Source organism: Ixodes scapularis, unplaced genomic scaffold, assembly GCF_016920785.2.
Source record: "Ixodes scapularis isolate PalLabHiFi unplaced genomic scaffold, ASM1692078v2 PGA_scaffold7__128_contigs__length_106722199, whole genome shotgun sequence".
Classification (NCBI taxonomy): Eukaryota; Metazoa; Arthropoda; class Arachnida; order Ixodida; family Ixodidae; genus Ixodes; species Ixodes scapularis.
Window position 1 is genome coordinate 8,650,269 of NW_024609882.1, and position 27,624 is coordinate 8,677,892.

Below are 27,624 nucleotides of genomic sequence, written 5' to 3' on the forward strand. Positions count from 1 at the left end.
ATGCCATGGATTAGTAAAGCTAGTGGCGCTTCGAGAAAAGCCTATCACGGTGTTTTGCCTCGATCTGTACGTAATAATGGCTTACGTACGATTCTTTATCGCAGTTGCAAACGTCGATTTCTGTCCTGGACAACAGTGCCACGGTGCGATGTTGGAGTTTCGCGGCACTGTAGGTTGGTGAACAGATTCGGTCCGTCCTCGCTGGCGTCTGCTCGCCGTTTCCCTCTTGTAGATGCGCTTGGGGGAGGGGCGAACCGCGGACATGTCGTCATTTGGTCAATCCGTCCGCGGATCAGTCCGTCGTGTGAATCGGTCATAAACGACCGGGACTTGTGCATGATTGAACACAGAAGTGTCACTTTATGCTCGATGCAAGCATTACATCGTACACGTCTCACGGACTCGTTCGCCACTCCTGGCTGAAAACAATGGCCCTACAATAGCCCCGTGTAAATTTCGCGAGTTTACACTCGCGGAAAATTGATTTCACCTAAACTAGTGACAAACACTTTAACTGCCAGTTTTATATAAATTTTTTTTCTTGTGGTGCACACTTTATGCCGGTGCTTTCTCCTGCAAGCCGAAAGTAAATTTGAGTACCAGTAACACAGTATCATAAATTTAAAAATATATATATGTATTTGTGCTTCAACTTTCAAGTACACATTTCTTTATGGGCACAATGTTAATTAATGTCTGCATTCCTCCAACCTATGACATTGTTCTCCAGACACGGTGCAATGCAAAATGGTACGTCGGCCTTGTAACATGAGAGCATTCTTTTTTTGGTGGCCTTGCTCGGCCTTTCATTTATGCTGAACCGCAACCTTCTAGTTTTTACAGTCGTGGGTATAAAGAGGTTCTTTAGTAATCTGCAAATCTCCGTTTTGGGACATAAACCGCGAGGCTGAAGGGCAAAGACTTACCATTGTGGAACAAAGCAGAGGAGGCCAAAACAGAACTCGCCTAAACAAATATATACACTCGCCATAAAAAAGGTAGCACCTAGAGACAAAACCTTTAATCACGCAACGATCGGGCAATAATCGGGCGAGGCAGGGGTGTTAGACGGAGCGCGTTCGATATTGACCCCTTCGAAAGTACACGTGAGGGCATCGGAACCCCTGTAAAATGGCGGAACTACCAACACCGCAGAACGTGCAAGTCATTACATACGTCAGAGACGCTTTTTCTTTAGCTATCTTTTTGCCTTTTATTCGAACCAAACGAAGAAAGTGTACCGTAAGACTGCGGTTTTCGTGGCTATGCGTCCGCCATCGTGCGGGGAATCACACAGCTTCCAACAGAGGCATTTTAAAAAGTCTCTATACTGCCAGGAAATGTTCCACAATTCGTCTTTCATAATGCAATCAAATGGAAACTGAAAGAACGCGCAGTGAACGCGCGATAACGAGGCAGCTAAGCCTGCGCCGTGATTGGTTGAGGTCGGAAGGAAACAAAAGCACGTGTGGCGCATTTGTAGGGTCATCGCTTCCTATAGACTGACGAAGCCTGGCAGATCGCCACGAGAAGCGGCCGCCGAAATGGAAAAGGTGGGGCGGCAGACAACGGATGAGTGGAGAGCCACGTGACTGGCGCCCCGCTGCGGCGACACGCCGAAACACACTTCTCCCGAGCGAACAAGTGTGTTTCGGGTCCTCGCCGCTGCAAATGGAGCGCGCTGACGTCTATGGTCCTCGAAACATGGCTCTTTGATGCTCTGTGGAACCAGATCCTCGCGCTCCAAATCTGCGACCGGGCACTCAATGGCTCCGTCGTCGCGTTGCCAAGCTTCATGAGTACAGAGGAGGCTGTGGTAGAGTAAAGAAACACACGAGGTGAGCAAAGACCAGACGAACCTTGCGCGCAATATACTCGAGCGTGGCACTCAAAAGAAAAAGAACGACGAGGCAACGTAATCTTCCTTCTGTGTTCGCAAAAATTCGGTTGTCTAAAGTACCGATTTGAATGCCTCAATATGACACTGTGAGTTTATGATCAGTATGCGCTTTTGTAGCTTAAATAGAAGGACGTCACGAAGTATCGAAAAACGATCAATCATGATTCCTTATAGACATTTCAGTACGGCTTAGTTAAATAAATGTATCCGTTATTATACACATTCCGAATGACGTCCATCCATTGAGGACAAAAATATATAGAAAAATCAAAAGTGGCATGAATATCTCATTTTTAGTGTGCTCCAGCAACAAAAAAAGAAAACTCACAAAATGACGTTGCCGTCACGTGCGACGCCTAAAAAGAAAGCTTTAAAATATTGTTTGAAAACAAAATATGTTTTTGTTATCCCATCATAAATGGCATGTTTCCTTTTCGGTGGACCCCAGTTGCCCATTTTTCTTCTTATTTTTGGTTCATCGACTAGAAAATGCCTCGGCCTCAATAGTGAAAAAGAGTAAAAAGGAAAAGAAAAGAACGTAGATCTTCAAAAGCGTAATCAAAGTTTACACAAGCGGACAACTTGAAGGCGTAATCTCCCGTATAGCCGCGCGAGTCACACACACACTTGATGGATGGCACGGGGAAGCAAAACTAGATTACGAAAATATTTCTTTTTGTGCGGTACTCTGTTTTCTAATGACGCCCTGTCGCTTCTGTCACGCCTCGTGGGGACACTTTTGCTCTCAAACTAAAATAAAAATAAAAATAAAAAAAATATAAATTAGCGTGGTGGAAGCGTTCTTTTTCCTTCCGAGGAGCTCTACTTCACTCAAGTGTTAAGACTTGCGCTTTGCTTTAACAATTCTTAGAATATGACCTTATGGTCGTGTTTAGTTTATCGACGCCGAAAAACCCCGACATTATATTTAAGTTATTTGTTCAGACTCTCTAGGACGATACTGACATAAACGTACAAAAGAGAAACAATTAATAAAAATAAAAATGCTAGGGCATTGTATCGTACATTGAAACTAAAAGAAACTATGGGTTTCAGGAGGGTGCAAAGTTATGAACAAAAACTTGAAATATCACTTATTTATACTAAAACGAAACGTGAAAGTAAAGGTAAGAGAGCAACAATTCAGGGAAATAAGTTTGATAGGTTAATACATTACACATTGTAACAAGAAAAATCGGTTGGTGGAAGGGGGATGGGGGTAAAGTTAAGAACAAAGCTTGGAATGTTGATTGCTTATACTCACGAGAAAAGCACCAAAGGAAAAGTGGGAAGGGGACAATTCCTGAAAATAAAATTGTAGGTTATTAAATTACTCATTGAAGCATGAAAAAAATAGTTGAGGAAGGGCAACAGCTAATAACAAAGACTTGGAATGTAACTTGTTTATACCAACGAGAGAAACGCCGACCTAAGCGAGGGTGAAAAACAATTAGTACAACATTAAATATGTTCGTAATTATATTACATGCTCAAACAAGAAAAAAACGGTGGGGAAGGAGAGGAAAGTCAGAACAAAAACTTCGAGTGCCAGAGTGTGGTGTGGACGGTGATTATATATTGTTTGACGCTTGTCTTTTTCATAATGATACGTAAACGCGGTGTTTATTTGACCTTCTCAGCAAACGAAGAACGTTCTGTCAAGATAGACACTCTAATTTGTCGCTTTAATAATAATTTTCCTGTTTTCGTATGAAACCAATAAAAAAACTACGCAGTAATTAGCATGCTTCTTCATACCTTTTTTGACGAAACAAATACATATATAATTCAAACACGCGAAGAGAAAGAAGTCGCGATTATTTATTTTAGTCTCAATAGAGCACCAGTTCCGCGGTCCTAAAGAGGGGCTACTCAACCCTCTTTATAACCTCAAATTAGAGAAAAGACCATTTATTCGAGGATAGAAATGTTTGTTCAGCGTGTCGTCAGACTTTGTTTGCAACAAAGTTCCAATTGTTGCTATATTTCTGGGTCGCCCACAGAGGCTTTCTTTGATTCCGGCCCAGTATAAGCCATGAGTTATAGGCTTCTGGCATTTTCAAGGTGCAAACATTTAGTGTTACTATCCAAGAAACATTTTGGCGACTGCACGACGTTGAGCGATCAATGCACGAAAATTGCACGCCGTGGCTCGTCCCTTGTTCCACCTTCTGGGCGAACTTGAGAATGGACTTACCAGTGACAAGGAATCTCGTCAAGTAGGCTCGAATATGCGACAAGCAAGCTCCAATTGGCTTCAGGCAGCGTTAAAGACTTTAAATAGCACAGTGCTTTGTTCTAGATAATTACTCGCGTTTAAATGTCCTTTAGTTCTTTTGGTGCGTTGTGTGGGGGAAATAATAACTCTAATAGTAGTTTTACAGACATGTGGAGATAACAAAACTAAACTCCAATAAATGCTGAAATAGAAAAAAAAACTGGGTATCTAACACGAGCTAAATTCGATGAACGCCAAATTTTCAAAACAAGAGTAAACGAAAGAAAGCCCGTTTAATTTCGACACGAACAAACTACGACAATACTGAACTCTATTATATGTATTGTTAAGAAATATTTAAAAAAAACCACGTTCTTTTCGTTCAGCTTTTTATTTTAATTATGACATCAATCTCGTCAATGGACCTTCACGCATTTGTCTATTTATTGACCACGTATTTTACTAAAGGCCACCTTGCTATTTGTACGAGAAATCGAAATTCATTAGACACTAATGAGTAAAGTACGTTGCAGGGCCAAAAGGGTGTATATTTAGGTCCAAACATAGCACCGCAAATGTGACAAATATTGGGTAATACACAGGAGAGCCTTTCTGTATAACTATCCTCTTCACGTCTCACATCCGTTATTTTATTTGTGCGTAAAAATAATGAGACGCTGCCTTTCTGAAGGTTACTTTGTTTTGTTTCTTTACTGGTCTCCTCGTAATGCTTTCAAACAGGCGAAGATGACCGGAGCCGGATGAGCAAGACCGGCAGCCGCGACATGGTGGACATGGTCCTGCTGAGCAAGAAGCTTCACTCGTCCTACGACGAAACCAACGCCAAGAGCTTCTACCCGTCGCCGCCGAGGCTGCACCAGCAACAGCAGCTCATGCTGCAGCAACAGCAGCACCAGCAGCTCGCGACGGCGCAGAACGGGTCGCAGCTGAACAACGAGGCGCAGGGGTTCGACGACGCCGGCAGTGACTGCGACAGTGTTCGCTCCAACGGCGCCGGAGACGCGGCGCAGCACCGGAGGCATCAGCACACCTACGACGTGCCTTTTCACGTACGACGGGTAAGCATGAGTTTGCTTCGTCGTCGGAAGTCCCTACGGGAGCGGGTTCGACGCGGTTGACACAGCGCTCCTACGCCACCAGCTCCTATTAGCGCCCAGAATATTTCGGTGGCGCCCTCTTCTGGTTTCTGTTCGTGACCAAACTTTTCCTCACCGTGACGTCACGAGACTAGGTATTATCTGTTCCGAACTTAAAGTTGGATTGTATGTGTAAATATCAATTACGGAAGCTCGGAGTCGTCGCATTCTTAAACCAACATCGTAACGGTCGACACTCTCACATTAAATTGACTGCCATTGGTGAAAGAAAAAATTAAGAAAAACACGTTAAAGTAATTTACGAATTGCGACCACAGCGACGCTTTTCGTCGCGCAAGTCGGTGCATCAACATGGAGCTCACTGTGTTTGTGAGTTTAGTATCACTTGCTCAACCCCCCCCCCCCCCCCCCCCCAAATCACGCTCGAAAAACAAATATCGAAAGGATCGCGTCGTAGTTATTGTGAGTGATTGATTACTTTACTCAGTGTCAGCAAACTAACAAAGAGAAATGAGGGCCATGACGATGCTCCCTTGGCGCTGCTGGATTGGCTCTTACGAATCGAAGCATCGATTGCAGTCGGACTTAAAAGTGAAACGGAGTTTAAGACAGACTCAAATCGCTGACGTCACGTCACTAAGGTGGCGCTGCTGTCCGCACTGCGGCTGCGCAGACGCTTCCTCGCTCGCCAATCTGGTTTCTGTGCATGCGCAATGCCCAACCCGGTATGGGCAACCGATGGCTCGTTTGTAAGCAGTGTGTTGGCGTATAGACTGGGGCTGTATATTTGATCGATTAACCTACCGATTAATCTTCTAATGTTTAATAGCCATTAACTTTTGTAACCGGTTATTCTGTTGAAATTTGACCAGGAAAAACGAAGTAAAATTCAACGGTTTCACCACGCAGACGTGGGCGAGTTCACCTGTATGAAGGCTAAATTTAGGACAACATTTGACCTGAACTAAGTTCTAGGGGCGAGATTAGAAATTCCAAACTAGTGGAAAAGAATATACTTGTCCCAGCCACTTGAACGCCGTCCGAGTGTTGGTTAGGGTAGCAGAGGCTATTGTGAACAACCAAATGAGTTCACTATTGCCGGAGCATATCATCGAACCTCTTTTCCTCTGCGGCTGAAGTAATAATTTGCGAGTGTGGGTGTATTTTGACTGTTCTCAACTGCACATAAAGATTGATATAAAGTTCTAAATTATACACTGCGCTGTTTATCACGCTTCAGCAACGTAAAAAAAATAAATATAATTTTTGACTTTTAAAAATAGTTTGAATGCAAATGAACGTAATTGATCAGTCGATTAATTAATCGATTAAATTGTGTCGATTAGTCGGGTTGTATCTTTTAATCGACAACCAGCCCTAATGTAGACCCACTCCAGTCGCTGACGTCGTGCAACTGCGGTGGCGCTGCTGTCGGAAGTGCGCATGCGCGGATGCTTCTTCTCTTCTGGTTTCTTGGCACGCGCAGTGCCCAAACACGGTGTGCGCAAACGCGGGCTCGTTTGCAAGCGGTCCAGACGCGCATTGCAGCAGCCGCGCATGCATGGGCGCCGCCATAACCAACTTTCAGTTATTCTTTCCTCGTATTCGATTTACTTCAGTATTGTTAGCCGAGCAGGCCACCTTATGGCCATTTTAGATTCTACTGTATTCTTCTCCCCAGCAGTGGCCTTTGTGGAAGTTCGTCAACACCCGTTTCAGTGGCTCGGTATTTCGGGAAGGCGAGAGAAGGTCAGCAATGGCGACTGTGATCTGGTGCGCATGCAATGCATTTCTAGACAAGATGACCTTCTTGCGGAATTTTCCCGCGTCACTGTAGACCACAGACTAAACAGAGTGCTGTGTCAGCCTTTGGTTGAAACTCGCCTTCAGAGCACTAGACTTCGTTCCATCTTAGTTCGGCCGGAGGCGACGCTGCGAGCTGAAGGGACCAATTGAGTAGCGTCAAAATTGCTAGTCACTGGGCCTTTTCTGCTTATGGTTGCTTCAGCGACAAAAAAACTGCGTACCGAAACATGACGAACACCACGCTGATGCGCTTTGAACCGTCTGATTGCTCTTATCCGCTCGTAGCGTTCGCTGCGTTTCGACTCAAAGTAAACAAAGTATACAGTGTGTGCCCTAGCGTGACCTTCTTCAGTGACGCAAAAAAAAAAAAAAAAACAGATTATCTTTAAGACTTTCTTTTTGTGTTTTTGCTTTTTAATCTAGAACGTGTCAGTTCTGCTCGAGCTTGGATGTAGAGGTGCTCTTTATTCTCATCCTAATTGGGCCCCAAGAAACCAGGGAATGTGTGCTCAAGCTTCTTGGAACCCGCATATGTTAGGAACATAAATTTTTCTTTTATACTTCAAACAATGTCTGCGTTTACCTTGCTGTCAAATAACTAAACTCCGCCATGTACAAAGGAAACATTACATTTTTATAAGTTAACAGATTACCTGCGATGGATCGAGGTGCCGAGCTTTTGAAATGCCATGCGCTGTGTGTTCGCAACCTAGCATCGATCACATCATCTTCCCAGAACATCCCAGATCGCCATTACATTGTCCATAGATAGTTTGTGGCTATGTTGCTTACGGGAGAGTAGTCGGTCGGGTTTTTATTTAGTCTTCTCTGTAGCATGGCGCACCACAGGCATGCGATGCTAAGCCTTAGGACACTGCTAAAACACACAAAAAGTCAGCGTAAAAAATATTGCGTCTGTGTTTTAGGTGTTCTGTCGACCACCAGTAGACGATAGATATATTTTCAAGTGAGGATTTTGTTCTATAAAATAACAAAGAAATGCGAGAAAGAAAAGGAAGAAGAAAGAAAGAGAAATATTGAAGACCTCAGCGAACAGCGTGTCTTATGGGAATTATAATGTTTCGTAGTGATTCACAAGGCTGGACGCACTGTCCAGTATGAACGCAAACGTGAGCTCCTTTTTGCTTGCCGTCCGGGCCGCCACTTGATATCGCCGACAATATGCTTTCGATAACAGATGACTCTGCTACCAAAGGTCGATAATAGCCCTAATAAAAGTCAATGGGCTAGCATCCCAAATTTTAATCTTAGACAGTCACTGTGAACAAGCTTGATTCCTTCATGTGTCCCTTTCCCAGAAATATAGCATGTGTGTACGCCTCATGATTTCGGAGGTTCTACGCGGCCTGTACTTTCTGAGGTTTCCTGTTGATGCGCCCGGGAAAGGGAACGCCCATCCGGTATTTATATTCATTTAGGCGGCACGAAAATATTTGTGTGAATTAAGGCTGGGTTGGAGCGCACTTTTCACATAAAATCACGTAAAGCCAGTGTGCACACAATGAGGGTTCTCGACACAGAGAGTTAGGGAAGCTTGTGATAATATTGAGGATTATCAAGAAGTAAATGAAACCTGGGTATACTTTGTTTTAACCTTTAACCCTTGACTTTGAACAGTCAGCGATTAGATGGTACAGGCAAACGAGCAGTCTAAAAGCACGATGCATTACGTGTGGAAAGCACTAATCGATATGAACTGAGTTTTAGACTTCACTTTGATTGAGCTTATTATAAGTATTTGGACGAATAGTTGGACGTCATACAAGTGTAAGAAATACGTCAATATGTTAACATAAAAACTCATTCTCGCCGTACTCAAAGGTATTACTTACTACTTAGTACACATATAGTTGTTAGGTCTGTCTTACGCATTTGTTTATATTATCACATTCATAGCTCAGTTGATTTTTTTATTTTATCACAATTCAGAAGATGTAATCAGAGTTTTACATGTCTCGTTTTTACGCCAAAAATTATTATTTATATATAAAAAACACTTTTAAGTTGTTCTCAAAGTAAAGTCGGAGGAAAAATAGAATAAACTTTCTGAAATAAAAGTTACTGCGCATGCGAGCTGGTGAACGATCATAGTGAAGAAAAAAAAAAAACCTCGAGACAAAGAACGAAAAAGGGGACAACCTCAACACCGTCTCTGATGACAGCTGCAAAATTTATTTCCACACAATTATTTCCATAGAGGGCGCCCCACGCACCCTGCTGACACCAACAACTGTCAACCCCCCAGCCAAGTGGAGCTGGCCCAAGCTCCGATACAGCCTAGCAATACATCGGCGAACACAGTGACCTTGAACGCTATATAGAAAAGAAGCACCGAATGTCCAGGTCCATCACAAGGGAGGGCATACTTGTACAATTGTCAGCGCTATTCTCCGTTTCACCCTACGATGGACTAGGGCCCGAAGGCTGACGGGCGGAGCACTGCCTCAGAAAAGCTCGTATCCGCATTGCGAAAGAGTGCGCGATAGAAATGCCGATGCGCAGACTACAAAGACCACTAATCTAACGCATGCAGTTCTCTGTTATAATAGCGCCCTATATTGTGTTGGCAAAATAAAGGCACATGATATTTAGTTTCATAAATGTTCTTGCCATATTTCGTAAACATGTCATCTGTTTGAAGAAATTGGACGGCGCGCAGACAACAGTGACATAAAGTCGTTTCACCTTAGCCATAACAATCCAATCCAATCCAAAATGTCTGTACGTAAAACGTACCATGACCCGCATCTCCCTTCCGCGCGCGATCCGAACATACGCTCCCGTGTCGAACACTCTACCCGACTCGGTCTTCATTTCTGAATGGCCACTGCTTCTGATCCCGGGTTCTCTTCGACCCATAGCTCCCAGGTGGTAATTAATCTCTTCAGTAGTCTTCAGTAGTAGCAAGCAGACGGAGCCACCGCGAGGGCTCAATAAGCAGCCGAAAAAGGGACCTGCGCATGACGCGTCTTGGCGCGCTGATTCATAGACGCCGCAAATATACCACGTGGTTTCTAACAGGGTCGTGATTGGACCCGGCGGCCTGTAGCATTGGGCTGTGTTCCATCGTGGACTGAGACGGAGTATAGTTATGCGAATCGTCTATTTTGACACTCTTTTGAACGGGTATCTTTCTTTACCAAGTAATTCGGTCTTCGTCCAGTCTGGGAAACAATTCGAACTCTCGTCAAGGTGTTTGGCAAATTTTGAATTGGGCGATTTTGACGCCACCGCCCTTTTGTGTTCTGGAGTTCGGTCATTCAGACAGCGGCCAGTTTGCCCAACGTACGTGAAATCACACGCCTTAGGGATATCACAAAACACAGCTTCTTGGCGCACATTTAGAGACGTTGTTGTGGTTGTCCCCCTTTTTCGTTACTTTTCCCGAAGTTGCTTTCACTAAAATCATCGTTCGTTTTAAGTTGGATGAGAATAAGTCTTGAATAGTGTTGAACCCCTTCTGCGACTACGCACAAATATGACTAAAAAGTTCCTTTTGCGTTGGCTGACATTGCAATTGGTTTGTTATTCGTTTCAAAAACGACATTTTCGTTGGGGTTTGCATTATGTGGCGATATAAGAATCACAATGAACATAGCGCCAATTTAAAATCATTTTGAGCAGAGACGTTAGGAGACTTCTGCATGATAACCCACTCTTTAAGACGGTAAAAAATTGTTTTTTTTTTTTATTTCCTATTACAAACTGCACCATAATTTTTCGCTTAAAAAAGGCAGAGCGAAATTGCCTGGTTTTAAAAAAGAAAAGAAACTCCGGAGCCATTTATCCGAATTCGTGGGGATATATAATCTAGACGCATACCTCAATTCTGACTCGGATGAAATATTTTTGTGTCCTTCGGTACATCCTCTTCCCCGCGTTTCCCTTTCGGTCTCTTACTTTAAGAGAAAAGTTTCTTCCCAGTACAAAGCTCCTTTGTCTGCCAGCGGTGGTGCTTTCATTTAAGCCCGTTCCGAGATCCCCAGCGCAATAATAAACGTAAACGCTGCGAAGTGACGGTCGAGAGAAGTTCGGTTCATCCATAAAGACGGAGACCGGCGGTACTTTAAGCTGCTTTAAACCCACTATCAACCAAAGACCCCTTCCCAAGTCGGCAATAAAGAAAAAAATAAACTAAGCTCTTTGAAGCAGCGCCCACAAGAGTGGAATGGCAAACGCACTTCAAGGAAGCATACCAGTCAATTCCCAGTGTGAAGGTCGTAAGACTGGCTGCAAAGAGAGTGTCATTGATTCTCATTACTCTAATGACGCTGCCCAATGGTTTTTATGCGCACTCCAAAAAAAATTTATAACCCAACCCTTTGGATTATTATTTCCTGCTATTAAACTTATAAAAAGTTGAAGACTGTTCGACTCTGTCCCAAGTTCGCACATAATGTTTACTTTCTAAAAAACAAGGGACGGCCGACCGGGCGATTGGTCCACGACCTGGTGGAATCTTGTTGATGAATGGGACGCCGACACAGTTTTTTAAAACAAACGAAAGTTTAAATACAAATAATGCTTTGAATACGAGAAAACCAAATGAATGGCTCACACGCGGAGAGGCGTGTTCACAAAGAAGTTGCTGCAGTTCTTCCCTTGGCCGATGTACCGGTGACCAAGTAACAATGCTAAACATGAGCAGATAATTGAACAAAAAACCGTTCAAACCCTGGACTTGAAATACAAATGCTTAGAGGCTAAATCAAATCAAAAGGAATAACGGAACAAAAAAAGAGAGCTGACAGAAAGAGAGAGAGGGAGCAGAGGAAGTGTATCATCTGTCAAGTGTCCGGGATGACGGCCTCTTGCGATGCACTGTCCGGTGGCACCACGGTGGGCTAGTGGACGGCTCAAGCTGGCCGGTCAGACACACAAACACACACAAAGATATATATATATATATAAATAAGAACACACTTCGATGAAGGCTTCCCCTGCCTGGGCCTGGTTGGCTGCTTGTCGCGACTTCAAGACTCCACGTGGACGGTTGCGCGTCTCTCAACTTCAGAGTTTTTTTTCACACTGAATCCACTGAATATCCCCATGGTGTTCGCACTGAACTCCCCCGAACATCGCATGACATCAAGAACAAAGTAAAAACAGAAAAGAAAAGATGCAGCGGGCGGTCGTTCACCCGCACGCTCCCGCAGGTCCGGAGGTCAGGTAACCCGGAGGAGCTACGGCTTCAGCTTTCAATGATTCCATCCCGTGATGTAAGACAATACCGTGCGCGCTTGTACAAGACCCGTCGCTCGCCGTCCGTCTGCAACAGACATGCCTATATTAACCGGGCGCACTTGGATTTTGTGACAGACTCGTAAACGGAACTTTATGGTAGTGAACTAAAGTAAGATAAATCTATTCTGTTATGTTTATGAAGTGCTAAACTACTTATCTTACAAAAAAAAAAGAAATCTAACAAAATGGTTTGTATTTTTGCCGCAAACTGGCAAGTTGACCGTTGCAGTATTTCTGCTAACTTAACGACCCTTATGGAAACAAGCGCCTAAAATATTACATAAATGTACGCCTGGTCAATTGGCGTGTTCGAATACAGGCCAAGATGCCTTCAATCTGACGGAGTGTTAACGCAGCCGAGGTACCGGGCAACCGAGATTTCGTTTCTGCGTCAAAGTATGACCAGGGGGTCGAAATTAATCTCCAATCCTCCACTGTGGGGTGCCCTATATTCTTCGTTAGTTTGGCACAATAAAACCCTCAATTTAAATATGATATAGAAATGTAGGCCGGTATAACTCCCGTTTCTAACTAAATCTGGATGTACTAGACATTTAATGTATGATCTTTAAGACTGCACCCGCGGGTTCAAAACCAACTTCTTGAAATTTTATATTCTTAACGTTCGTTTTCGCTACATGGGCTAGCAAAGCCATTCAGAGGCCGCCACAGTCAAATAGAGAAATATAAATCGATAAACAGTTTTTTATAAAAATAAGAAAGACGTTTACAACTACCTGTAATGCCGAATTAGAGAGCAGCTCTTGAGGAGGAGGAGGGGAGGGTACATAGAGGAGGGTATGCCCCTCCTCCTCATCCGTGCCCTCTCCTCCTCTCGTGCTCCCTCCTTTTTCTCTTCTCCTCGTCCTCCTCCTCATCTTCAACATCATCCTCCTCATTTCGCCTCCTCCCTCCTCCGCCTCCCTCGTCCTCCTCCCTCCTCCTCCTTCTCTGCTCCTCCTCTCCTTCTCCGCCGTCGGCGTCGGCGTCGGCGTAACCGCGCGTTGTATAATGTGACGTTTCGCATAATGCGGCAGTGACGTTTTTTATAATGCTACGCGCGGCTTCACGGGCGACCACGACGCTTCCCATATTGTGACGTTTCCCATAATGAAACGCGCGTTGGATTATGGGAAACGTCACTGTCGCATTACGGGAAACGTCCCTTATGGGAAACGTCCCAACGGTGACGGCAACGGCGGCGACGACGGCGACGCCGCTCAAGCCGGAAGCGGGCACCGAAGTGCTGCGCTCTAAAAATAAAAAAAAAAGGTTGAAAAATCTTTACTACGCTTGAAGCGGGACCTACTGACCAAAATCACTAGACCTCGCTTCACGTAACTTCGAGCGCCGCCCACACCACTGTCCGACGGAACAAATCAACCAGCGCCAAAAGTGTTTCATCACGGCACGGAATTTGCTACCACCACCCAAAACCATCACGCGCAGAAACCACTCTCACGATCACGGAACATTCAAATGCGAGCGCCATGGCGAGCTCCTCGATGACGAGCGCCATGACGATACGCTTTTGGCGCCGCCTGGTTGACTCCATCAGATCGACTCTAGCTTCGGCTGTGCTCCGACTTAGCTTGAAGCGGAGTATAGGGAGTATTCACTGGCGGCCATATCCGTGTGCGCTGCTGCTAAGCGCGTCCTGATAGCGAGCTTCCACAGTTCTTTTGCAACGTGCATTTTACACCATCAAGCTTGCCGGTCTTAGCAACCTATTAATGTGAGCTCGTACTCAGCATGCGCTATAAACATCCCCCACAAATATGGCATTTATTGAATACTCCCTGTAACGGATAGACTTAGCAGATCCGCTCCAAACTCGCACCGGCGCCGTCTGAGCCACGATCGCTGTCCTTCCGCAAACCAGCCAAACCATATAAAGAGCGCGAGTGATAAACGATCCCTCCATATTTTTTCTCTGTCTCCCCCCTCCCCCCCCCCCCCCCCCCCCTTCTCCAAACTATGGTGTTTTTCTATTCCTTCGAGCGGTGTCTCGTTTTCCCAAGCGTCCCCGAACGCCGCACTCCAACCATCGACCGTCCACGGCGTTGGTGTGTGTATGGCGGGTCGCGCTGGCGGCAACCAGCCGCCCGGCGTTATCTCATTTTGTAAACAGGGGAAGGCCTTGAAAAATAAACAACGCAGACGTACACAGAGAAATGCGAAGCTCTCGGTTGAGCGTCGACCGGGATCAATAACACGGGCTGCTTCATAATGTGCGCGCTCGTGGGTGCGGGGAGGCTCCCGAATTAACGGAGGTCCTCTCGGAACAGATTTCACAACGCGGGGGAGAAAAAAGTGAGCGTCAGGCGGAAAAAGATATACATATATATATATATATAATGATAAAAACTTGGTGGTCCGTTCCGAGAGATGCGGCGCGGCTGGCTGCCGTCGGCTCATTGCGCGCGTGTTTATGTGTGGGCGTTGAGTGAATGAGCGAAACTGAAGAGACCACACGGAAATGGAGGAGAACTCCCGGCATATCGCGGTGGTGTTTTTGGGTGGGGAGGGAGGTGGCGAAAACAGCGCGGATCGGTAGAAAAACGCCGAGTGCGGTAATCGAAAACCGATTCGTGGCATCGTGCGCGTTTTTTTTTTTTTTCTTTCGAGGGAAACGATACACGGAATATGGACGCGGGGGGTGTTTTTGTCTGCACGACAAGGTTTCCAGCCGTTCGTGAAAAAAAAATTAAGCGTCTGCATTTTCTTTTTTGGGGGGGGATTATTTACCGCGTTACTACCGTTCTGAAACATTGGGAGTGCGCCCACAGCTTAGAGCGGAAAACTTTAAACGAAGAGTGAGCACTTCGTAAATCTTCAGGTAAATGGCTCTTTATCACGAGAACAAACGCTGAAGTTGGGCTCTCCGCCCGGTTTTGTCCCAGTTTAATTAAGTTGGTTCGTGTTCCCTCTGTTGGATTACACGGCGGCTAAAATTAATTCCTGTTTGCTGCTTAAAAGTATACTTATCCTACTACGCGAGAAAAAAAAAAGGATACATCCCCGTTTGTTAGCATTTTGAACTATTTTTTTTATCTCTAGAATATTTGTACACTCACCATCGTAGATACCTGTACTCCGTTTCACACTAAATCCGACCGCAGTCGATGCTACAACCAAAAGGAATCAATCAATCACAACGAGGTTGAGTGCCTTAGAGCGATAACTTGGTAGCTGAAAGCGACCCCGGATTGGCCACCGCCACGCTGCACATTTTTAACCACTATACACGCGACCTTACAGTTTTACGTCTAGATTTTAACGAAGTACCGCACACAAATAATTGCCTATTGATCTTTAACAACAGCACCAACGAGATAAGTTACGTTTCGTTTGTTTTAAGTTCATGATGTGCTTTAACGACAAAACCTCGGGTAGGTCCGCAATGTCTCCGCTAGATGCCGTCGACCGCGGTGCTGTATTTGTTTCTTTTTATTGGAGCTAGACACTGATCTCTGAGGGTAACAGTATTAAAAACATAGTTATAATGTTTTTTGACAGCGATCGCAATGCAAATCTCGGCTCAGTGTTGCGTAAAAACACCAGGATGTGCTACAACCACGTGACTAGAGGTGACAATCGTACAACATGGCGGCAGCCAAGTGGGCGTCACTTTTACCTGGTGAACGGGATACCAGTTCATCGCTTTAAGCCCCTCTACTTTGTTGATCAAGGAGCAGAAAAAGTGCACCGTCATGGCGCTCGTCCTCTTTGCGCATTCGTTATCCTCGGATAGACGAACAGGATGATGCACTTTCGAGCCGTTTTATTGACTGTATCAGGAGGTAGCATCGGTGGCGGTTAGGCCTCATGTGAAACAAAGTATAGCACGCGAATGTGGGAGGACCCCCAGTACAGCCCCACCACTGTCCAATTCATTCAAAACTGTTGGCACCTTGAATGAGCACTTGCTTAGCATTAGACACTGGAGTCTTATCTAAAGTGAGTATAATTCGTTTCACTTTAAGTCCGAACGCAGGCGACGCTACAACCAAATGGGATCAATCAAACAGCATCAAAAGTACACAAACAATTTGTTAGGTCATGTACCTGTACGTGTTCATTATCGCTAATCCAATCATGTACGGGGAAGATCCAGCAACTCCCGCTTTTAACGCCGCTCAGTTAGTTCCACCATCAGGTCCCAGTGTGGGCTGCGCCCGAACGGAGACTAACCGAGGATAAAATATCGGATCATTTAATTTTAAAACTTTCCAGACAAGTTTATCGGATTGACAAGCGCACACACGCGTGTAAAAAGGGATGCACTCGACTGGTGGCCGGAGCGGCGCCGTCCAAACTGCGGTTTGGAGAAGTCGGCCGGGCCCATCCGTCAGGAACCAGTAGGACGGATGGTCGCAGCATGCCAAAGCTGTCGGTGTACACAGGAGCCGACTGGATGCCCGCTCGGATGACGGATCGCAGGTCGGGCCACCGTGTTGCTCGGTACAAGTTTATTCAGCCGATTTCTTCCGTGATAAATGACTCGCTGCCAACTGCGCAGAAAAGCGAGACGAAAAAGTGAAATAAACAACAAGAAATCTCAGCGGTGAAAAAACCTCGGCTTCATGAAACCCAAGTTTGTTACTTTGCCGCGCGAAGCATTCAGTCAAATCTGTGTTTCTTGGTGCCTGTATATCCGAAAAGTTTTAACAAAACGTACGGAAATTAAACGAAAAGAAAGCTGCATGTTTTGTTCCTTTAGAAACACTGCTGCGTTACGGCGCAATACACACTGCACGTTACCTGATGAGCACGCCATGAAGATGTTATCAAATTTTTGAAGAATCATCTTTTCATGTTCCTGAGAGGTGTTCCTTCTTATTTTCTTCTCCCGTACTCCAAGATTGGTTTTGGTATAATCATAGTAGATTTGCTTTCTGAGAACAAAACTAAGATCTTAAATGTTGTGCCCATGACGCTAATTTACTGGTTAACAGGGTCTAACGGCATTACTGTGGTTGCGGGTTTAATTTATTTCAAATAAGTGACTAGCAAATATATATTTGTACCAACAGATTGCGCAAGCACAGAATATTAGCCCTCTTCTGATTATACATAAAATAAAAATGATTTCCTAAGGTCACTTCAATACAGGCAGCAAAGCCAGATACTTCTAAGGCGGCTGGGCAAAATGAAAGGACTAAAAATAAAGACCTCAAATATTCAGCACAACTACGGTGAGGCTTCTGTTAAAACTTCAATTAAGGGAATTAAGAAGATTCTCGTGAAGACGACACCATTAGTCGCATACAAAGTTCGGGACAGCGCAAATTCTGGACCATCTTCTTCTTTTTTATACCCTTCTCCCTTTTACCCTTCCCAAGCACTTGCCAAACTTCTTCGTCTTCTCTTGTTGTGCGTATTATATATACGTATATATATTTTTATGTTTTTTTTTGTGTGTGTGTGTCTGCGGTAGCTCTGGTAAGTTCGGCATTCTCATCCGCACCCTCGAATGAGAATTAAGGCCGGTGGAATCAAGTCACGTTCACCGCCTTTCCCGAAAAGAAAAATAGAAGAAAAAAATAACTGATGAAGCGTAGAAGAAAACTGGAAGACTGAGCAAAACCAACAACAACCCGAAAGTCAACTTTAAAAGTAAACAACCATAAGATCATCAGAATAGAGAAACTAACACCCGAATTCGAAAACACACACACTCACACACAAAACAGGGCAAACAGCAGGATTACTGATGGCAGAAGATGGGGCGCCGCGCGTAGTTAATTCTCTGGGATTCGATTGAAATCCGATATCTCATTAAAGCTCGGAGTCACAACTTTCGACCGAATGTCTTTACTTTTGCGCGCCTCGGCCCGGAGTTGCAGAGCGTGGCTCTGGAAGCACAGACCTCATTACGTGAATACGTACACAGCTAATTAACAATTGCCCTTTGACCCTTTGTTATTGGTTTTATATGGGTGTGTGCGTCCCGCTTTGTAACGATATTTAAAACGGGCTCGCTATTTTTCAGACAGCCGGGTTAATTCCAAGAAAATAAGATTAATAAAACACACACACACACCAAACTAAGATATTCTGGCTCTTGCAAGCGCCTAATTAAACTCAGGTTTAAATTTTTCTTAATTTGCTTGCTTTCGCAACTTCAGCTGTGCATCGGTAGGGGTTTGTAGCGTTTGCATTTTTTTTTTCTTAGAAGTTATTCCTTCACTTTCAGGGTATATACGTATATGCTGTTTTAAAAAAAGGTTTAAGCGTAATTTGTGTTGTGTGCTGCAGCTTTAGTGATTGTAAAACCGTTGACAAGAACGAGCAAAAAAAAAAAAAAAAGATTTACAACGAACACGTTTTAGGCACACTATGATAATTTCGGTACATGGAAACTCAAAAATTATTATCATATAAAAATATTGCTTTTTTTTTTCTCCCTTGAGAAGGGAGAGATTAAAGGGAAACTAAAGCGGTTCTGTATTTGCGAAAAAGAAAAAAACACTTCATGGGCCTTCATTCGGCCTCCAAGATCACGAATATAGAGATTATTTTTAACTTTGGTGTACGAAGGCTGCAGAAACGCTGCTCTCGCGCATCTTTAGCGCCTACCAAAGCTGTGCACGCGCACTCTTGCACTTGATAGGAGTGCACGCGCACTCTTATCTCATTGTTTTCCAGAATTGTTTCAGCTTCCCTTTAGCCGCAATAACTATGAACGCGATGCAACGTTCAGCACTTAAGGCTGGTTCACACTGCCCCATTTTTTAAAATTAAGTCACGCTACGTATAAGTCACCGAAACCTTCGTGTCTTGAATGTCGCGTGTCATGCTTTCTCCTTAGACTGGTAGCCTCACTTAATATGAAGCACAGAGGTCCCGGTGACTTCAACGTAATATTTCACAACGTAACGTCACGTAAGAAACCAGTTTTGTGTGAATGGACCTTTAGAATTAAAATACAAACACCCAAGACAAAGCTTAATATTTTTTTTTAAACTTTGGAGCAAATATATTAATGTAAGACCAGATGATACAAAAATCAACCGTCAACATGAAAAAAAATAAAGTACATTTTGAGACACAGTTGTCTTTGCGACAAAATGCACTCTAATAGGACAGTTCTAGAAGCAACTCTGGGAAAGTTGCATGATTTACGTTGAAGTAAAAAATTGATGGAAAATACAGAGAAGTTGAAGTTAAGCACGGGGACAGCACAATGTTTTCAAGCTTGACAGCACCGTTACACTTGAGACGCATCTTTCGAGGTGATGAATTCTCGGTAATAAAACAGACCCATTTTGTCTAGTCGTTGTTTCTTGTATTGATCTCGGATCTAAACAACGCCGAACTTGAAAGGAAGACACACGAGACAGACCGTAGGAATGGCAATTCTGCACAGCCGTCGCTTCAAAACCAAACTTATGTTTTGTGTGTGCATCATGAATACTTTAAGCGCGAATTTTTACAGCATAGGCGAAATTTTCTGCGCCTCGGTCATAAAATGACGGGGGCCATTCGGTTAGCCCAATTCAGGACGAAGGCGCCATGGTCGCGGAGAACTCTTCCAAAAATACGTACATCCAAATAAAGAAAATAAAAAAAATCGAAAGGGGGGCAAGCTGGGTACCTAACTGCTGAAAAATGTAAACACCTACGAGCTTTTCGCGAGTTGTGCCCATGCCAGCACATGCTATAAAATCGGGCCGGATGCGCTAGTTCCTTGCCCAATACGTGTACATACTCGCGCCGGTGTGCACGAACACGTGTCGCGGTTCTGCACGCTTTCTCGATCCTGCGATGCCAAAGGTGAATAAGCCCTGTGACAGCCGGATAAAAACAAACAAAAGAACACACATAGAAAAAAAACACCCAGAAAAGGCGGTGAAAGAGAGAGAGAGGGAAACAGTGAGTGTGTGTGTGCGTGGTTGGGAGGGGGGAAGGGGATGTTGGAATGAATTATTCTAGGCGAACGCAGTTGCTCACGTGTTTTATGCAATATATATATTTGGTTTTTGTTATTTCGAGAGCAGATATTTTATGTTTCGAGACTTCCGAATTTACGATCGCCAATTTTTGTGCGTCCTTCTCCACTTTCGTTCGGAATGTCGGTATCTTTTTTTTTTCTTTTTTACATGCAATAACTTATGCCGTTTTTTTTTTTTTTTAATTTTTCTCTCTCTTTTTGTGTTCAACTAGGTTCTTCAAAGGATGGAATAGTTCGCTCTTCTGTCGTTCTCGAGCAAACGTTCTCTGCATGGCTATCCTTTTGTATTAAAAATGTACGTATTTATTGTGCTTTTTTTTCTTAGGAACGTTATTTTGCTTTCCTCGCGAAACCGTCTCAAATTTTCGGAAGGGGCCAGCGGGTCCGCTCTGAGAAATTTATCGACCACTTATTTGCCGCCATCTCCGATTTCCATCCGTTTCCAATTCCGCCCGGCTCGGATGATAGTCGCGCATTTTTATATGTATATAAATTTAAGGCAGATGGCGCCGGCGAAATAAAACTGATTCTCGATGCAGCGTAGTCCACGCTAGTTCCATTGGCGCTTTTTCGTTTACTTTTCAAATATATGTAACTAAAAGGAAGCCTACTGACTGAGTTTGGCACGAGCATTTCAATATACAGATGAAATGACACTTCGGTAATGATTGTTTTCGAAAACATGATTTGTAGGAACGTCACGTTACCACCCGTAAAACGTATTGGCTCATGTGCCTACTGTCAAGCAATCTTGTGCCCTGATGTCACCTTCGAACTCAAGAGTTTACTTCTTCGGACTGCCACTTCTTTCGTCGTGCTTTTTTGCTGCGTTGTGAGCCGTCCCCGCGCAAGATTTCTGCTGGTTATGTTTAGTTTTAGCCGTCGTAGTTTGTAAGTGTGCCTCGGCGATCGCGCACGAAAATTATTGGCTCCCTGCTCGCTCAAGCGCGTCGCGATGCCGAAGGTGGCATTCAACTGGTGGTCAGCGGCAGGCTGCTCAGCACGAGCTTACGACTAGCTTCCACAGAGCCCATGTAACGCGCATTGCACATCTCCAAGATTGTAGTTCTCAAGAAATAAGGGGGGCGGGGGGGGGAGGGGGGGGGGGGGGGCGCCGCCAATACGGTTCAGAGCGCCCTCCAATGGTGTCTTCTCGGGACGTCATTACTTCGCGAACGACAAGTTCGAGAGTATTTGTAATGCGCATGGTAGAAGCTTGAAATCGTTGCACTTTGAAACCAACTCTGCCAACACCGTCAAAAAGCAAAGTTCTTACATTACTCTTATTTCTGTCAATGAGAAGTCCTTTGCTGACGTCATGTCAGAATTTGGCCAATCGTGGAAGGCTGACCACTGCGACACTTTCGATTGCACACATCGCCAAGAGTCATTAGGAAGTTTTCGTAGATCGTTTCCGCTCTCCCGCAACGCTTTCCGCAACCGGCTACGATACCCGCCACTCTACAGTCAAGCCCATGGGCGGCGTAGGTGCAGTAGCGGCTTCTTCGTTGCGGAGGGGAAAGCGCGGTCTACGAAAATTTCCTATTGGCAACTTGAGAAACGCAGGGTGTGGCTTATTCTGTTCACGATTATTGCTTTGTGCTTGGTCCTTTGCCGTCCTTATCAGCTAACGCCGCACTCGCATTGGTTGCTGAGCAGAAATAAAAACTTGGAGGACGCTTAAGCCTTGCGTTTAAAGGGACACTAACAGCCCCCGATTTATTTTTTTTTTATATTTTTGTTAGGCGATATATTATGGTGTCGGAATATTACCTAAGTAATATTTTTCTACAGAGTCACCTATTTTTTTTAATAAAGCCAAAAACGCAACTCCTTGAAACCGAAACGCCTGTACCGGACGGAAAAGTGGAGAGGAGAGAGTGAGTAGCGGAAGTCACGTGGCTACACCCGGCCGTGCGATGGCTTCATTTTGTTCTTCTCTCTCTCTATTTCCGCGCACAGCAGTTCTGGTGGGTTCCGTTCGCCGAGCGATTCCTTAGCAGTTATGTTTCTTCCTCTCGCTGTTCTGTACTTCAAGATGAGTTGTTGTGTACACTTAAGTGGTGGCACTTAGTAGTGAGGGCCCGTGTTGAATTCCCGTGATCGACTCCGACAAAGATATTCCCAAGATGTTGCGTTAAAAGCTGCCTTACATGCCCTGCATCTGAAAGTGGCATAGTGCGGCAGAGGTGTCAAAAAATTGAATCCCATACCATTTAGTTCAGCGACGTATCGTCCACAACAATTGTTTTTTTTTTTCAGTGATAATTGTAAAAAAAAGATAATATAAACATCGCAAAATGTTTGAGAAAATGTACGCCCACACCAGGGATCGAACCCCTGACCGCTGCGTATGAAGCGGACGTCTTTCCACTAAAGTAATAAAGGAACTCTCTGTTTCGTAGTGATGCAGCCCATAGACTGTATGTCGCTAAGTTTGCTGCCGATTTCCCTCCAGTACGTGCGCTGCCCGCTTGAAGCCGGGCAGCACCACGCATTGGCCACATTCGCATCTAGTAAAGAAACTGTACCCGTGCGTATTCAACTCGAGGTACGCACTTCGTGCTTGACGTTTGAGCAAGCGATGTCTTCAACCACGAGAAGGGACGACGGCTCGGCGACGCCTTCGTGCAATCGGCTTGCGGGTCGGGCGTGTCGTACGGGATGAACATCAATTCTTTTGATCGGCCCAAAATCTCTCTTTCGATGGAAGACAGAATTCGCCGGTACCGCGAACGGCAGCTCTGAAGTAGAGGTCCTACGCCCGTCGTCCGCTGCCACCTTCGAGTCCCACGAAATGCGAAACGACGCCTTGTTAAGAATTATTCAGTGAACGCACAGAATGCTTCCGGTTGTCCTTGCAACCTTTTTTTTTTTTTTTTTCAATCAAAGTATTTGCAGATTTTTGGAAGCCACAAAAATGGATTTCATATTTTTTTTTCTATTTTTGTTATCGACTGTGCGCCTCCAATGCCCCAGACTTTGATTAATTTTGGTGGTAGTGTCTGAACCTTAGAAAACAGCCCGTGACCACGGAAAAGAGAGTGAGCGCGACTCAAACCGGACAGTTTTCGATCGGAGGCTTTCGGGCAGAAAGAAACCTAATTTCACGCCGTAAATTTTGTTCTGGGTAGTTGGGTTCTTATATGTCACGTACAACTAAAAACCTTGGCGAGCAAAAATATCCTGTCAGTGTCCCTTTAAGAGTGGATCGCGATAGCGTTAACGGGCTCGTTCGCAAAGCCGTCTTATTCGCCGTGCAAGCACGCGTTCCTTGCGTGGTTTAGTCAGTAGCGTGTCTGGCTCACGGCCGAAGGAGCACGGTTTCGATTCCCGCCCCAAATTCTTCAATTAAATCAATTACTTTAAAAAGGAAAATCATTTGAGACATGCTGCAAGCTTTAATTCGCATTGCCATGTCATGTTTTAATCACTTTCATTTCACGCGTGACGTCACGTTTCACGTGACCATTGTAGGTTGTTTGAAATTCCTGCACGAGGTCATGTGACTGTGACGTCATGACCCTATCGACCAATCAAGATTACGCGTCACGCCACCGACGCCGTTTTTTTTTTGTTTTTTTTTGTGACACGTTGTCGCGTTAATATGTGCGAGACTCGCCAAGCCCAGCGCTTCTTAAAAGGGCACTGACAGGTCAAAATCATATAATTTTCTTTTATCATCTGAAAGGACTGGAAGCGATGCCTGGGCATTACCCTCAAATTTCGGAACTTACAAACTCAGTATCTGTGAAGTGAAAACAAAACAAAAAAAAAAACTTTCTTAAAGCCGATTTTGAAGTTTTCCCACGATTCGCGCCAGTTTAATAACGTCAAAGATTGAGTCGTCCTGCAACTCGAGTTACTCTCACGCCTCCAAACCATCCCGACCCGAAATGCCATGTCCCGCTGAGACGCTCGTCTCCGTGCCTGCCGCCTACGGCTGTGAGCAGATGACGCTTCACTTTTGAGTTTGAACTTCTTTTAGGGCCCTTTCAGTGGTCTCAAATTCTTTGAAACAGTGTGAGGTCGAAAAGAATGCGCAGTGTACTTTTGTGAGTGACATGAGGGGCCACGTCTCGCTGGTTCTGCGTAAAAGGCTGCCCCGTCCTAGTCACAACCGAAACTACGGTACACAGGCACCAAACCCAGTTGTCTTGACCGTCTAACTATTTCCTTATCGAAATCTAAAGAAATCATCGGGCACAAAAAAAGAAAAAAAATACTTCGTCTGATTTCCCAACTCACCAGTTTCTAAATTTTATACTTTTTTCACGTCACAAATAAAATGAAGCGAGGGTGTGAGAAGAGGGAGAGACGGGCGGCAAAAATAAAACGGCGCGGGTGCCTTTATATTTTCGGGAAATATTATTTTCGTGAGAACTTTTTTTTCCCCCGTTGTGGTTTTTTTTTTTTTTTTTTTTTTTTTTGTCTATGCCTACAACTTGCATCGTTATAGACAACAACAAAAAATACGACCTTTGGGGTGTCAGTGCTCATTTAAGCTGTCAGTGTGTAGAGTCGCTGAAAACGCTGGAGGACCTTCAAACTGACTGCAATTTGAGGAAAGCTGGCAGCGGGCATCCTTCGTTGAATTTTGGAGATCACAATGTTAAGTTATTTGTCCAGCCCTTCAAAAGAGCGGCTGAAGTGAACCGTAAAGCCCTGGTCACAATGCTTATACACCATACAAAAGACAGTCTGCAAACATCAGTCATCGGAATATCCGTGGTTCAAATGCCGCGTGCCAAGTTTCCTTCCCGGAGTAATTGCCATGCGGCATTGAAAGCACGAATATTGCGGTAACTTGTCTTTGAATCTGTAGGCACACTGTATTTTGTATGAGGAATAAGCAATGTGACCCCGGTTTAAAAGTATCCGCGAACGCGAACAAACGTATGTTTCACAACAGAAATACTGCGGCTACACATAAGACACCAATTTATTTATATTTTATTTATCTTTACTGCCAGCCGTAAGGCCAGGGCAGGAGTGGTACAAATGCACATCCTTGCAGTTTATTGGCAAGATAGCTTTGTTCGTTTTTTTTTTATATTTTTTTTTAAATTTGAGCAGCAATGGAAATACTATACTTGATATAACGGTGTGAAAGAAATGCGAAACAAAATTTTTTTCGGCAAGGTTGCCTTATAGGAGGTAGAAAACGAATAAACAATTAAATCACTTTTAACGATTTGTAATTGAAGTTGAGAACCCCACGGATCCTTGCTTATAAAGGTTGAGAGCTTTGAGTCCAAGTTGCGCAATTGTTATGAAAAAGAAAGCGAAGCATGCATTTAATAACGTAACTCTCTTTCAGTTCGCATAGACAATGCACATCACATTATTGTTGTGACCGTTCAAATGTGTTTACATTGCTTAAAGGCCAACTCCGCTTCATTTTTGATCTTGAAAAACAACAAGTCAGTCAGCTTCAGTACTACCCGGGAAGACCACACGTCAAATATTTGACCTAGTTCTGTCGAAATATTTCTTATACGGTACGGCAAGCTTTGCAACGCGCCAAGTTGCCGAAATTGGCTGCCTGTAGCGGGTGAATTCAGGCGCAACCAACGCCGCAGTCAAACCTACGGCGTTGGAGTAGCCAACATTGAGATAAACGTCATCCCCATTGCCCTCTTTTGTTCGTTTTTACTTCTCCGGGCCAGCGTAACGGGTGACGTCAGCAACGCCTCCTCTCGGCGCTCGGGGGTGCTCACGTGATCGGCATAATGCGCCTGCGCAGCGCGTTTTTAGGAGCCGTCCGGCCGTCCAGCCATTACCGCCGTTTGCCGCGTCGCAACCGCCGTCGTCGTCTCACCGTTTGTGACTATTGTCTCATTACGTACTCAGACTTATGCCGCAGTTTTGCAGACGTCGTCGAATGTCGTAGACACCAAAGCGTAGTGAAGAGTGAGGTGCAGACGACACTTGCGCCTGGCACACGCCCGCCCCAACGGTGGCCCTATCGTTGCGTAGGGGATCACGTGATATCTCGGGTCACGTGATAGCAATGTTTTTGGCAGGCTGAGGCCAATGTTGCCAGACGAAGCCGAAGTTTCGGTTTCATTTTCTGCTCATGTTTAAAGTCAGATTTAACATTATATACCCTATTTTTTCGCGATGCAAATGCCGTAGTGCCTTTTATTTGTGCTTTTTATTATGAAATCCCTCATTTTCTAGCGATTTCCGGATCTGAGCTGAGTTGCCCTTTAAAACAAGTGCGAGGAGTCGGAGGAAGGGAAGCATCAATCAAATTTGGAGCACACATGACACCATTAAACACTAAAAAGTGGCAGCGGATTATTTAAGGAGAAGACTGAGCGTAAATTATGATAATCTTTATGCAAAGCATCATCAAATTCTGGCTGTCATTGTTTATAAGAGAGTAACACGCGAATAATATGATGCTGAGTGCGGGTTTTAAGTGGTCTGAACGGTCTGGATAACTTGCCAGTGAGTTAAGGTGAAATTTCTTCCAGTTTTTACGCTATTTTAGCCTACCTCTTATAGCCTTCGCAGGAGTCCAATAGTGTCTATCTTCCACGCAAGTCGACTCAAACGAAAATTGGGCTCTTGTGAAAATTTAAAACGGTTTTAAGAAGTTTTGTGAGGAACACCGCATGAATTATGTGATGCGGAAGTCGGCTTTTAAGTGGTCTGAACGTCTGAATAAGTTACCAGTGAGTTCAGGTGCAATTGCTTCAGTTTTTACGCTATTTTAGCCTACCTATTTATAGCCTTTGCGTCTTCTAGACGCCAATAGCCAGCTTCTAGACGTTCCAATGGCGTCTAGAAGCTGGTATATCAATCTAAGAGGACGATCACTGATTTGGTGTGTTTGAAAAAAGTTTGGCGGATATTTTATTTTTACTTTTTTTTCTCGTTACCTAAGAGTTTGTAGAGACTAAAGGCGGAATGCCTCGCGAGGTATCTGCTCATTTATACTTTCAGCTAGAGTAACTTAATTTCTATCAAGAAGTAAAAATAAATATTATTGACCAGAAATATAATATACAAAGAAGTACATCAGCTACGCAAAAAAAAAAGAGAAGAATGTTTTCAACAATAAGACGATACAAACAAAAAATATTATGTACATAAAAAATAAGAAATACGTGCAACCAGTTGCAAGACTTGTACAAAAGGAACACCAGAAAGCAAAGTCACGATAACCCAGAATATTATATTAACTTTAGCTCTGAGCTGGCTCAGCAAATATTCTAAACGTAATAAAAAAAAAACAGAAAAAAACAGAAAAAAACGCGAATTTCACAAAAAACACAAAAAAGAACACCTTCGTTCTGGTTTATTTAAGAAAGGCTTTCAGTTAACATCTCTGTAGGTCCGTGCTTTGCGC

General features: G+C 44.3%; 1 protein-coding gene across 1 annotated transcript in view; it reads left to right on the forward strand.

Moving 5' to 3' along the window:
• The first annotated feature begins 4,886 nt into the window (after window positions 1–4,886).
• The window catches only part of LOC115324324, a 35,403-nt gene continuing 12,665 nt past the window's right edge, over window positions 4,887–27,624 (forward strand). The window contains exon 1 of the mRNA XM_029984858.4: window positions 4,887–5,197. Within this exon, the coding sequence (XP_029840718.1) occupies window positions 4,904–5,197 (294 nt within the window). The 5' untranslated portion in view covers window positions 4,887–4,903. The remainder of the gene's footprint in view (window positions 5,198–27,624) is intronic.